The sequence below is a fragment of the Mastigoproctus giganteus genome, chromosome 9 (genome assembly GCF_048544385.1).
Source record: "Mastigoproctus giganteus isolate SK-2022 chromosome 9, ASM4854438v1, whole genome shotgun sequence".
Lineage (NCBI taxonomy): Eukaryota > Metazoa > Arthropoda > Arachnida > Uropygi > Thelyphonidae > Mastigoproctus > Mastigoproctus giganteus.
This window is the reverse complement of record NC_143583.1, coordinates 200,103,449-200,117,486: the sequence shown is the minus strand read 5'-3', so window position 1 is coordinate 200,117,486 and position 14,038 is coordinate 200,103,449. Positions and strand designations below refer to the sequence as shown.

General features: G+C 37.4%; 1 protein-coding gene across 1 annotated transcript in view; it reads left to right on the top strand.

Annotated features, from left to right (window-relative positions):
• LOC150081017 (sodium- and chloride-dependent glycine transporter 1-like) overlaps positions 1-14,038 on the top strand; it is a 455,858-nt gene that overhangs the window by 178,172 nt on the left and 263,648 nt on the right. The window contains exons 8-9 of the mRNA XM_090380891.1: positions 3,782-3,885; positions 11,155-11,279. Coding sequence (XP_090237017.1) covers positions 3,782-3,885; positions 11,155-11,279 — 229 coding nt within the window. The remainder of the gene's footprint in view (positions 1-3,781; positions 3,886-11,154; positions 11,280-14,038) is intronic.

Sequence of the window (14,038 nt, the reverse complement as noted above, 5' to 3'; positions counted from 1 at the left end):
GAATCACTGGGAAAATCCTTAGATGGATAGAAGGATGGCTTCAGGGCAGGAGGCAGAGGGTTGTAATAAATGGCTATTCCTCAGATTGGGTTGATGTAAGAAGTGGGGTTCCCCAAGGATCAGTATTAGGACCACTGTTGTTTTTAATTTTCATAAACGACATTGATGAAGGGATAGAGGGCGTGATGTCTAAATTTGCAGATGATGTTAAAATTGGTAGAGTAGTTAATGATCACTGTCAAGCTGAGCTTCTTCAGAGAGACCTAGATAGACTTCAAGAATGGTCAGAAAAATGGCAGCTGTGCTTTAATCCAACAAAGTGTAAGGTATTACACCTGGGAAACAGTAATCCCAAAATAACTTATTCACTTGGTGGAGTTCAACTAAACCCAGTACTGGAGGAAAGGGACTTGGGTGTTACGATACGGTCAGACATGAAATTCTCTGAGCATTGTAAACAGGTTGCAAGGAAGGCCCATGGTGTCCTATCGATGATCTATCGAACTTTTGCAAGTAGGGATAGGGACGTGATAATCCCATTATATAAGGCCTATGTTAGACCACACTTGGAATACTGTGTTCAAGTATGGAGACCGCACCTAAAGAAAGACATCGAGCTTCTTGAAAGGGTGCAAAGAAGGGTAACTCGCCTGGTGAGATCGGCAAAAGGGCGTCCTTATGAAGAAAGACTTCGAATATGTGGGCTGCAGAGTTTGGAAACTAGACACCTTAGAGGAGATTTGATTGAGGTGTTTAAGGCTCTGAGAGGCATCAGTAAAATGAATGAGGACAAAATTTTCAAGATTATAAATGATGCTAGAACTAGGGGACATAAATTCAAGTTACGCGGGGAAATGTTTAGACGGGACTGCAGGAAGTTTTATTTTAGCCAGCGAGTTATAAATTACTGGAATAAGTTGCCTTCATGGGTGGTAGAGGCCGACAGTTTGGGGAAATTCAAAGGTCATCTGGATAGTACTTTCGGGTAAGGGAAGCGCATAGGATGATAGGATTAATTTCCTTTTTATTTAATTTTTAATTTCATTTTATTATTTTTATTTATTTATTAATTATTATTATTTATTTATTTAATTTTTGTTTTTATCATTGTTTTGTTCGGATTTTTTTTTTTTTTTTTTTGGCTGGTGCAGCATAAGCCATAGGCTTTCTTGCACCATACGGCCGTTACTAATACTAATACTAATACTAATAGTACTACTGTCTAAAATTTGCTCGGCTCTACTGTATATTTGTGAACAGATGTGGGCTAACACATTATTAAATGTTGTATCAATAAAAGGTTCTTTGAATCATGCATGTATCTAATTTCCTTGATAAAATTACAGTGGATGAGCAGCCATGTTATCTAACAATAAAAATGTCTTAAATGTTTTCATTTGTCTTTTTCTTTTTTTTTTTTTTTGAATGATTTTACTTCTTTTACAAAGTGATTACGAAACCATTCTCAAAAAAGTTCAGAGTTGTATCATTAAATTCCCATTTAGGAAAAACTTCTGTTCTGCACACAAAATACATACATAAATAAAAAAAAAAACTTGTCTGAATTAATGAGGTTTACCATATTTGTAAAGCATGAGATAAGATTTCATACTATATTTTCTGGATTGAGTTTTTTCATCTACACTTATTTTCTGCTCAAATTTAAAAGTATACGGGGCTGTTGAGGTTACTATTAATAGCAACATATAAAGTGCAATTAATATTGTACTGGGATACAGTCCTTTAAATTATTATAGCTAATAATGCAAAAAATCCATGAGAAAACTAGTATAGGAGCACGTATAAGTTTAGAGAAAAGCCAGGCTGCTTACTTTTCAAAAGAGAGAATTCCACATCTGACTTATGTCATCCACATGCTCAGACCTATTTTTGCTCTGTTTGGAAAGTCATCACAGAGTAAGTAGGAAAACATGCTTCTCGGCCTTTCACTATGCTACAATTAAATCATCTTATCCAATAAAAACTGCTTGAATAAATAAGGTCTTCAGATTACAAAGGTTTAGGACTGTTAACCTTAGAGTAATGATTGAAAACATTTAGTTTAAGATTTAATATACACCATGTGGCCTCTTTATTAGATACACTTAACTAGTAGCAAGTAGGTTTCCCGGCCCTCAGAAAAGCCTGTGGCACATCATTGATACCTGGACTTGGGTGTCAATGATGTGCCACAGGGATGGTAGTTCAGGTTCACTCATTTACTACCCACAATTGTTGCTCTTTGGATGGTTGTAGATTTCTGCTCTTCAGAGCAGAAATCTACAACCATCTCATTCCACAGGAGCTCAGTTCAACTGAGATCTGGTGACTGGGGAGGCTACCTCAGTAGGCTGAATTTGCTCTCGTGATATACAGATCATAGAATCAGTTCTGTACAATTCTGGCCCTGTGATATGGTACATTATCCTGTTGAAAGAACATATTCACAGATGGATATAACTGTAACCATCTGCAAATGGATACCAGTCAGAAACAATTTACATATAGCCTGTTGCATCCAAGTGTTACTCCACTGGTGTCATATGCCAAAACAAGTCCATGGGCCCATGAAATATGGTTCATCAGACCAGAAGACATTTTCCAAATCATGAGTGTAAAGTCTTGGTGTTCCCGAACCTATTGTAATAGGTTCAGTTAATAATTATTATTATTATTATTTTTTTGTAACTTCTTGTTTTTTTTTCTGAAACCTGGTCATTGGCTGCAAAACATTTTGTGTGCTGCGGTGCCTCTTTAATTACCACTGTTGCACTGGATTGTTGTTTGACTGACAGTAGCCTTTCTGTTACCTTGCATAAGTCTTGTCAGCCTCCATTGGCCTCTCATATCAATAAGCTGTTTCCAACCACAGGATCACCATTGGCTTGTTGTTATGATGTCATAGATCAATCTCAATACATCCGAGACAGTCATATGTGAAAGCCCAGTAGAGTTTCCAAGGTGCTCATACTAGCATGTCTGGTGCTGACTGATGTGTATCCCATTCAAAGATGCATAAATCTTTCATATTGCACATTCTCACACTGAATTGTTCATATACAGCATCTCCTATGTACCACCTGCTTTATATTGCATGCCACAAATGCACAAGGCTGTTACTGAAGGAGCACTCCATTTCATGAGAAAGGCAGGTGTACTTAATAAAGTGACCATTCAGTGTATATATTAATGCTTTTCTCTGCATTAAAAATAACTGTATACTGCCATTGGGAGGACCCCCAGAATTTTGAGGACCCCACAAAAAGAATCTATAACCCTCATTAAGGTTTTTTCACAGAGGTTATAGCTTATTTTCTTTTGTATGTGGGTATCCTCCAATAGTATAGTAGTATAATTATTATTCTATCTGTGGTGGTGACATCTTTACAGGAGGATAGAATATAAACTAATAATCTGTTTATGCAGAGAAGTTTAAATATATTTGAAATATAGTGTTTCTGTTTAGAGTTAAGCATTTTTATTTATACAAGTGCTCTGTAGTGTTCTTTCTTAGCCAGTATTATTTATTTGAAATGTTGCTTGTCTTCCAAGATGGAGTGCAACTACCCTGATGTATGAGGGTAGTGTAATATCCAGATCAATCAAATATTTTCAGCAAATTGCAAAACTGTTGAGAAATATCTGTCATTTGTTATCAGCAGGAATAAAATTAAGTATTTTTCTTCAGCCTTGGTGTTAATATTATCTACAATTTTTTTGTGAAATAAAATTTAGTTATTTAAAAATCTTTAATTAAAACAAAAACACATTATATGATTAGGTATGGAGTAGTGCAGCCGAACAAGTCCTTTATTCTCTTGGAGTTGCTTGGGGTTCTCTGATTTGCTTCAGCAGCTATAATCCATTCAACAATAAAATGCACAGGTAAATATACATATATTGCACATATCAAATGACTTTGATGGCACAAGCATTATTATTAGCTGTGTGCTTTAGTACTAATATAGTATAAATTATTACTAAATTTAATGAAAATCCTAAGAGGTCTCGAGCTGATCAGGTAATCATGGAGAAAATCATGGATTTTCTCCATGATTACCTGATTACCATGATTACCAAGGTCAGGGAATGACCACCGCATATCCCGGAGCTGTTGTTTGTTGTTGTTGTTTGTTATTTGGTTTTTAGGAGCATCAGCAACTAAGGCCATATTGCTCCAGGGATATGCGGTGGTCATTCCCTGACCTTTCCGCATCCTCCGTATTTGGTGGTGACGGGCTTGAACCCCGGTTTAATCAAGAAGTGTGTGCTACGCACTGCTGCTCCTTCCCACCTGGCTACGGAGGCGCCATATCCCGGAGCAATATGGCCTTAGTTGCTAATGCTCCTAAAAACCAAATAACAACAACAACAAACAAACAACGTAGAAGTTGGACTGCGCCAGGGATCAGCTCTTAGCCCATATCTGTTTGATCTGGTAATGGATGTGTTAATGAGAGAAGTGAAGAGTAGAGTACCATGGAGTAGGCGCCTCCGTAGCCAGGTGGACAGGAGCAGCAGTGCATAGCACACGCTTCTTGATTGGACCAGGGTTCGAGCCTGTGACCACCAAATACGGAAGATGCGGAAATGTCAGGGAATGACCACCGCATATCCCCAGAGCAACATGGCCTTAGTTGCTAATGCTCCTAAAAACCAAATAACAACAACAACACCATGGAGTATGCTGTTCGTACGATATCGGATGATATCGTACTGTGCGAACCATCCCAAGGAAAGGTAGAGAAGAAATTGGAGGAAAGCGTTGGAAGAGAAAGGCATGAGGATAAGTAGAACAAAGACAGAATATATGATATTGAATGGAGAAGATGAGAGTTTTATAAAACTGCAGGAGGAAAAGCTACCATCAGTCTCGAAATTTAAGTATCTGTGATCGAACGTTGAGAGGGATGGAGGATTGAGTGCAGAAATACAGCATAGAGTGCAGTGTGGATGGTTGAACTGGAGAAAGATGAGTGGGGTGCTGTGTGATAAGAAAGTAAATTGTAGAACGAAGGGAAGAGTATAAAACTGTGGTTAGACCCGCATTGATGTACGGTGCTGAGACATGGGCGATTACAAGGGCCCGGGAGAAGAAGATGGAAGTGGCGGAGATGAGGATGCTAAGATGGATGTGTGGTGTGACGAGGAAGGACAGGATAAGAAATGACTACATAAGAGGTACGGTTAAGGTGGGGGCTCTAAGTAAAAAAATGCATGAATCTGGGTTGAGGTGGCTTGGACATGTGGAACGAAGAAGTGAGGAATATGTGGGGAAGAGGTGTGAAAAGTTGGAGGTGATAGGGAAGAGGAGGAGAGGGAGACCTAAGCTGAGATGGAAGGACAATGTGGCAGAGGATTTAAAAGAGAGAGGATGGAGGAGAGAGAGAGCCCAGGATAGGGAGGAATGGAGAAAAAGAATTAAGGATGGTAATGCCAACCCCATATAAATGTGGGAAGAAGGCAAAGATAAAGAAGAAGATTATATTAATAATATTGAAATATATATATTTCGTTGATTCTAAGATTCCATCGAATGTAAGATGCACCATTATTTTCAGTACCACTAACACTGAAAAAATGAAATGCTAAAATAAATTGACAAAAAAAAAAATTTATTTCAGCAGAATACAATTTACTGACATTTTATCATATATTTTACTTTATTTGCTTCTGTAGTATCAGTCTAAAACTTCTTCACATTCAAAGTCTGATTCTTCTGAAACACTTTTTGTGTGGAAAAATGTGGACTCTGAATCACTCAGAGTCCACATTTTTCCACACATTCTCGACCTCTGTGCCATTTAAAGATGAGTCAGCATTTCTTAAAAGAGTGGCCTACTATTGTCTCCAGGATTATGTTCCAAGCTATTAACACCCATTCTGCAAGTTTTGATGCTGGTGCTTTCTTTATCTTACTAAGAGGTGTGAACGGAAGGTTTTCAGTCAACAACCAGGACTCACATTCCTTCCTCAAATAGTCCTTAAATGGTTTGTTGGCTGAAATGTCATAGGGTTGCAGTTGACTAGTCATACCACCAGGAATAGCAACCAAGTCACTACACTTTTCAGTCAACTTATTCTCTAACTATTCAGATAAATGTACAAGAAAAGCATCAAAGAACCGACATACTAGGTATATTACGTAGCATACCCAGATGTCTATTCCAGACAACTTTTAACCAGTCATCATCCATCCATGTTTTTTTGTCCACACAATAACATCTTTGGGGAAGATTTCATTCTTTGATATTGTTTTGTGGTTTAAAGTTATATATAGTGGTAACCTTTGGCCTCTGCCAGTTATGCATAGCATCACAGTGATATGCTGCTTTTCGTAACCTGTACCAATAATCTTGATTTCTTAGCACCTTTAGTATCAACAGTATAAATTCGAGGCATATCGAAGAATACCAGGGTTTTTTCAACATTTCCTATTTGACTAAAATCATAGTTTTATTGTTTCCTCAATTGAATTATGTGTCACTGGAAGTTAAGCATCTGTTGTTTTTTATAAATCATTATTGTTATTGCCTTAACGATAATCCTACAAGCCGCATGAATCGATTACACCAATCTCTCTTTGCTTTGAAGTTTTTTTCATCTGTTCCAAGGGATTTGGCAATTTCTCCTGCCTTCAGTTGCATTACTTGCAGGCAATCCTTTTGTACTTATCTTGGTAACAAAATATAATACAACTTCATCTGTTTTTAGGTATCTTCCTTTCTTAGATCCCATAGAGCATTTGGTTGTTGTTTTGCAAAAAAATATGGAGTTGCAGTCATTTCTTAGTGATGGTTGTTTCCTTCACTAATATCAAATTTACACCCCAGTGTTCTGTTTCCATGCTTTTCTACCTACACAATAAGTTTTTGTTTCATTGAGAATCATAGTGAAATCTTTTTGAACACATTTTAAACAACTATTAGGGGCCCAAATTTTAGTTACACTTGTAGTAGCAGCAGTGAACATAATTCAATTTAAGTGACAACGTGGTAAACAGATATGCAGGCACTCCTGCACACCCAGTGACTATCCATCCCACAACTTTCTTTTGACAGCAATTGTAAGATTTCAGAGACTGCTGGGAGTCATCGCGAAACAAGTAAACACATGGGTTGTGTTAGGGTGGCTAAGAGGAAGAGCAGGAGCATGTATACTTGTGTGTACACCAATGCTAGGAGTTTACTAAATAAATTTGATGAATTTGAGGTATTGCTCAAAACATCAAAGGCAGATATTGTTGGGATTTCAGAGACGTGGTGTCACGCAGATATAAGGAATGCAGAACTGGAATTTGGGGAGTACAATGTCTACAGAAAGGATAGACAGGATAGGAAGGGAGGAGGGGTTATACTATTAGTTAAGAAACACATAAAATCCAAGGAAGTGAATCCAGCCGACATCGATGGACATGGCAGTGTCGAGTCAGTTTGGTGTGACATAAGCATAGGGAAATCAAAATTGAGAGTAGGAGTGTGCTATAGGCCTAATGACTCTGATGAGTATAATAAGATACTGTACAGGGAAATAGAGTGGGCCAGTAAATCAGAGAGTCTTATAATGGGGGATTTTAATTTCCCAGATATTGACTGGAATTTGTGGGTTGGTCACTCACACACTAGCAAGGCTTTTGTGGATTTATTGGATGATTGTTTTCTACATCAGCATGTTCGGGAGGCAACTAGAGGGAGCAATATTCTTGATCTGATTGTCAGTAGTGATTCTTCATGCATTAAGAATCTGCAGATAAAGGAACCACTAGGTGGCAGTGATCACAGTGTGCTGAAGTGGGATTTTCTCAAGGAGGTAACTACCATCAGAGGTAAAGGGAAGGGTTTTTGCCTTCGTAAAGGCGACTATGATGGTCTGAGACAGTATTTAAATTCTGTACAGTGGGACCAACTAATGATGTTACCAACAGCAAATTCAAAATGGGAAGCATTCAAAGAACTAATCTTGGAAGCTACCAGGCTTTACATACCAACTAAGAAATATTGTTCAAGGTTCAGACCTAAATGGATGTCAGATGAACTAATGAGACATATAGCAGAGAAGAAAAATGCATGGGATACATACAAATTAATGGTGATTTGGAAGCCTATGATAGATATAAGTTGGTCTGTAACCAAGTCACAAAGGAGATTAGGCAGGCAAAGGCAGATTATGAGAAATCCTTGGCAAAGGATGCAAAGAAAAACAGAAAAGAGTTCTTTACCTATTTAAACTCAAGAAGGAAAGGGATGAATCAGATTGGTCCACTGGATATTGATGGCTCAACAGTTGAGGATCCTGCTCAGGTGGCTAACAATCTAAACGAGTATTTTGCGTCAGCATTCACACATGAGGAGTTATTCAGGAAGGGGAATGTCGTAGGTGAAGTAAACATTGGCAGTGAGCTAGATGATTTTGTAATAACTGAGAGGAAAGTGGAGGAGAAATTAGCATTAGCATTAGTAGAGGTATTTGATGTAAGAAAGCAAGCTTATGCAGCATCAGCCAAAAAAAAAAAAATAAATAAATAAAATAAATAAATAAAATAACTACTTCCACTTCACCCCTCTGTTCGTTCGAAATACCTGTCCGGCTGAGCCTTAAACTTATTTAGGCTTCCACGACAAGGGATGGAAATCTGTTCCACAAACCAACCACCCACTGGCTAAAGGCAAATTCCCTCACGTCTATCCTACATCTGTCTTTTCTCAATTTGAATTTATACCCTCTCAGGTGATTATTCTGAGCAAGAGGAAGAATCCCATCAGCATTGAGCGTGCTCAAACCATTCAAGGCTTTATACACCTCTATCAGATCACCTCGCTGGTGCCTAGTCTCCAGACACTGTAATTTGCAAAACTTAAGCCTTTCTTCGTAAGAGCACCCCTTTGTTCCATTCACTAAACTTGTTGCCCTTCTCTGTACTCGTTCCAGCATCTCTACATCCTTCTTGAAATGAGGCCTCCAGACCTGTGTACAGTACTCTAGGTGTGGCCTGACCATTGCCTTATACAAGGGAATAATCACCTCCTTATCCCTGCTAGAAAAATTCCTATATATCATCGACAATACACCATGAGCTACTCTTGCAGCTCATCTGCACTGCTCAGAAAACTTCATATCTGCCTGCACAACCACCCCCAGGTCCCTTTCATTCTCTACCACTGTCAGTGTAGTACACAGAGTTGATATGTTGCTCTGGTGTTGCTGTTTCCCATATGCATAATCGTAACTAAGATAGTTATGTGCCATACAGTGACATAGCGCCATACAGTGACAAAGTTTGTAACTATTTTTTTTTTCCAATAAATGGGGTGCGCATTCTTTATTGTACCTGTTATCCAAATTTCTCTTCAGTACAAGCCTTAGAACTCGCTCCAGAGTCCTCTACATAGGGATATTTTAATTTTAACAACCCTGTGCATTTCTAAAGAACTTTCCCATATGACACATGATCATCTATTGCAATATAAACATCTCCAAATGAGTAACACGATTGTCGCTCATTTGGAGTGCTCTGTATTTGATTAGAGACCGTAGGAATGCTTAAATGCTTCTTCAGTTGAGACTTTAGTTATCCATTCTCAAGTGGAGAGAGTTGTGTTTTATTGACAATATAGCATGTACATCAGCCCACAAACACACACTTATGCAGACATAGTAAACTGAAGTATTATGAGCTGGTACACTGTTTCTTGAGCATTAATCACGCCAAGAAAAAGATCAGCCACCAACTGGACTACCCTGTTTTTGGCCTCTGTCCATATGATGGTAGCTCCTTAAAGAAAAGTTAACTGCAGATATCAAATGGAGAGCTCTCTGTATGTGTTCAGCATAGACTGAGAAACATACAGCAGCACCATGCATTAAAATATAGGGAGCAGTAATTAATATTTGTATAGTCAGAGAAGAATCGATGTTTGAGTATTATTATCCAATGATAAAAATAATAGTAGCAGTAACCAAGTTATTTGTTATACTGTAAAGAATATACGGAGTAGGCACTTTGCGTTAACAGTAACCCATGGCCGACCGGGCTAGCCGAGTGGGTAAAGTACCTGCCCGGCAACCCAAAGGTCGCGGGTTCGATTCCCGCCTCGGGCTTGGATCAAAGTACTGCAAAAACCTTGGAGGTGCAATATGGCCACAGAAGCCGATGCGCCAAAAACTACCAAATCAAAAAAAAAAAAAAAGTAACCCATGCACATTTCTGCTAAATTATGTCATTTAAACTATACCAACTAGTACTGAAATTAAAAGATTATTGAGTTGAAGTATATAATTTTGCATTGCTTTTTTTTGACCACTTAATTAATATTTAGATTTAACATTTTTGTGGCATAAAGTTAATTTTTATTTAAAAAACTGTTAATCTAAATCACATTGTTCATAACTTTTTAAACTGTCTATGTTGAATTCTGAGATATTTTGTTCACAGTAGAAAACACAAAGTACTCAGTGGAAGAAAAATAGTTCATAGCCACTCTTAATGTATAGCTTAGTAGTAAATCCTTTTCTTTACTTTTCAAAACATTTCATAACAAGTGACTCAAAGGACATAAATAAGACATCACATGCATTCACACATATCCATCACTCCAATGTTCCAACCTTTTTTGCACCTGCTCAGATGACTGGCCTTCACTATAAAAGGACCTCTTACTAAGAGAGGTCCTTTTATAGTGTCATTTTTTGTGCTTCAATCTTTAATAATACAGTTGTATAATTAATAATAATACTGGGTTTTTTTTTCTCATCCGTGTTTATTATGTTGTATTATCCTTTTGTGTAAACCCCTAGCTTGTCCGTGAAGGGCACTGTGTATGGTATGTGCCTTATGCATACAATTTCTTCTTCTTCTGTTCTTTCTGTCTTTGGTGTGGGGGGCTGTGTGATAATAGCTTGAACCTGCCAGCATAGTCAAAGTGTGGATCCACCAAACTGCTTGCTGCCTCTGCGCAATAGCACAGTTATTAGAGTGCTGTACACACACAGTTTCCAACATAAGTCAGCATTCACTGTGTATAATTCCTTAATTATGTATAAATAATAAAAAAATGGACAAAGATTAGAGAACTGTTTTATATAGTAATACGTAATATTAAATTCAATGATAATATCAGATAGATGTTAACTATATTCCTTCAACTATATTATTAGGGATGGTGCCCTCATTGTGGTTATGGATTTTCTCACTAGTCTTATGTGTGGTACTGTAATCTTTAGTGTTCTTGGACACCTGGCCAACAGCATGAACCTTTCTATTGAACACGTAGTGAAATCAGGTAAGTACTTTTGTTTTTAATCCCTTCTCTAAAATGAATTTGAACGTTAACAGTCTTTGGTATTAGCCATTTAGCATAAAATGCCACTGTCTTTTTAAGCTTGTATTTAGTTGAAGAATAAAGTAACCTTTTCTGTTTTGAAATACTGTTTCTACATTCTCTACTGTCACTAGAGGAAATCTCAGATCTTCATTCCGTAAATTCATGGGCTCAGCCATGAGACCACATGAGCAACCAGGAAACATAACATCAGAGTCCCTTTTTTTTTCTTTTTTTAAATTCTGCTTGTATTAAAGCAGTTATCTGGCAAGACTGCAGTCAACCAGTATCCAAATATACTAACTTTCCTGTTAATGTAAGCACATTTATATCAGCTAAACAGCCTGCTCTTTGACTACATTTTACAGGGTGTCATATTGGAGAGTATCCCAAATGAAAAAATTACCCAAGAGCTACAGAATCAGGATCTTATACAAATCAGGAGCATCCCAACAAATGGGATAGTATCTTACTTATCTGAATTCAGATTGTGTGTGTGTGTGTGTGTGTGTGTGTGTGTGTGCGCGCACGCGCTCACACGCAACACACAAAAAGTAACTCAGAGATATATTTATCTATGTCTCCACACCCTCCATGGCATCTGCCACTCATTTGGGATGGCTAGGTTCAATTCCCAGTGATTGGAGGAATTTCTGAAGTTCCCATCAAAGTTGTAAGCAGCTGATCTAAAGCAGAGGGAGTAGGGTTTCATAATGAGTTATTTTGACTTTTTTCAGCCCATACAGCATGCAAATTAGTGCATGCTGTATGGGCTGAAAAAAAGTCATCCTTTGCATCCTTTGCCACTACTAATACACTGAGTATTAGTAGTGGCAAAGGATGCAAGGAAGCAAGCTTCTACATTATTAGCAAAAAATAAATAAATAAATAAATAAATAACCCTACTATTCTCATCTTCCATTCCTTCTAATAGTGTGTCTAATGAATCCTCAAATTTATTCAAACTGCAATGCCAGATAAAAGTTTGTTCCAGCAGTCAATTACTCTTTGGCTGAAAGAAAACTTCTACACATCTATCCTGAAGCCATCCATTTCACAATTTAAGTTTATATCCCCTTATGCATGTTGTCCAAAAAAGAGTAAGGATGCTATCAATATTTAATTTACTCAATCCATTTAAAGCTACAATACTTCAATCAGGTCTCTTGCAGGTGCCTCGTATCCAAGCATTGCAGTTTGCACAACTGAAGTCTTTCATGGTATGAATACCTTTTTGTGCTCTTGACTAATCTGGCTGCTCTTCTCTGCACCAGTTTCAAGAAATCTACATCCTCCTTAAAATAAGGCTTTAAGATCTGTATACAGTACTCAAGCATACAGATCTTCATGCAGTACTCTGTATGCATTCATTTATACAATGCAATAACCACCTCCTTGAGTCTTCTGCCAAAATTCTTTTATGTCATTGAGGGTACCCTGTGAGCTCTCCTGGCAGCCTGTTTATTGCTCAGAGACTGAGACCTTCATGAGTAATATATATATATATATATATATATATAATCCAATTAATCCAAAAATTAAATAGAGAGATAGAAATTAATAAAAATATATATTAAAAAAAAAAAAAAAAATATATATATATATATATATAGAGAGAGAGAGAGAGAGAGAGAGAGAGGAGACAAGCTGACTAAACCGGAAAAGTGAAAAACTATGGAAAAATATGTAGGTACCTGAAAAATAAAAATAATACATTAAAAGAAGTACTTAATGCTGTAAATTCGATGATTTTTAACATCTTCTTCAAGGATCAGCCTTCAAAACCAAAGGAAAGATGGCATGAAGTAAGGCCTCTGTTTCTAACATGAAATATACGTAGAATGTGGTTAAAACAGTGAAACCATATTGAAGTTTGAATTGAAAGCATATGGAAGCCAGGTTAAAAGTAGTGCTAAGTAAATGAAATGCAAATGTATATTTCAGAAGATTTTCTTGAAGTGGATGTTAAAATCATCGGATTTACAGCATTAGGTACTTCTTTTAATGTATTATTTTTATTTTTCAGGTACGTATGTACCTGAAAAATAAATAAAATCCATAGTTTTTGCCTTCTGGTTAAACCAGCTTGTCTTCCACCTTTCTTTACCACATTCTGCTTATCTATATTCCATTGTGGTCCTTGGGTTCATTCTGCTAAATTTAGCAGTACCCCTTGTCCACAATCCTTTTTAATATCATTTTAAGTGGCATTAGCATTAGTAGAGGCATATGATGCACGAAAACAAGCTTATACAGCATCAGCCAAAAAAAAAAAAAAAAAAAAATCTCATTTCACTGATCCATTCATTCCAAATGTTTGTCTAGTTCAGCCTTGATTTTATTTAAGCTAACTTCCACAACAACAGATGGAAGTTTGTCCAGCAATCAACTACCAGCTGGCTAAAGGAAGGCAAACTTCCGCACATCTATTCTACAACTTACCCCAGGGGCTCACATCTGGTGAGTATGGGCTTGGCACACCCAGGGTCCTGAGCTGGATATCATCATATTTCCCTTTCTTGGTGATTCCCCCCCCCCTCTCTCTCTCTGGGTAATTCAGAAATTTTTTTTTGGCTGGTGCAACATAAGCCTCAGTCTTCCTTGTACCATATGGCTAATAATAATAATAATAATAACTGTCTTTCCTCAGTTTGAATCTATGCCCCTCAGGTTTGTAATCTAGTTTGTAATCAGGCTAATATCAGGGAAGAGAGCCTAAA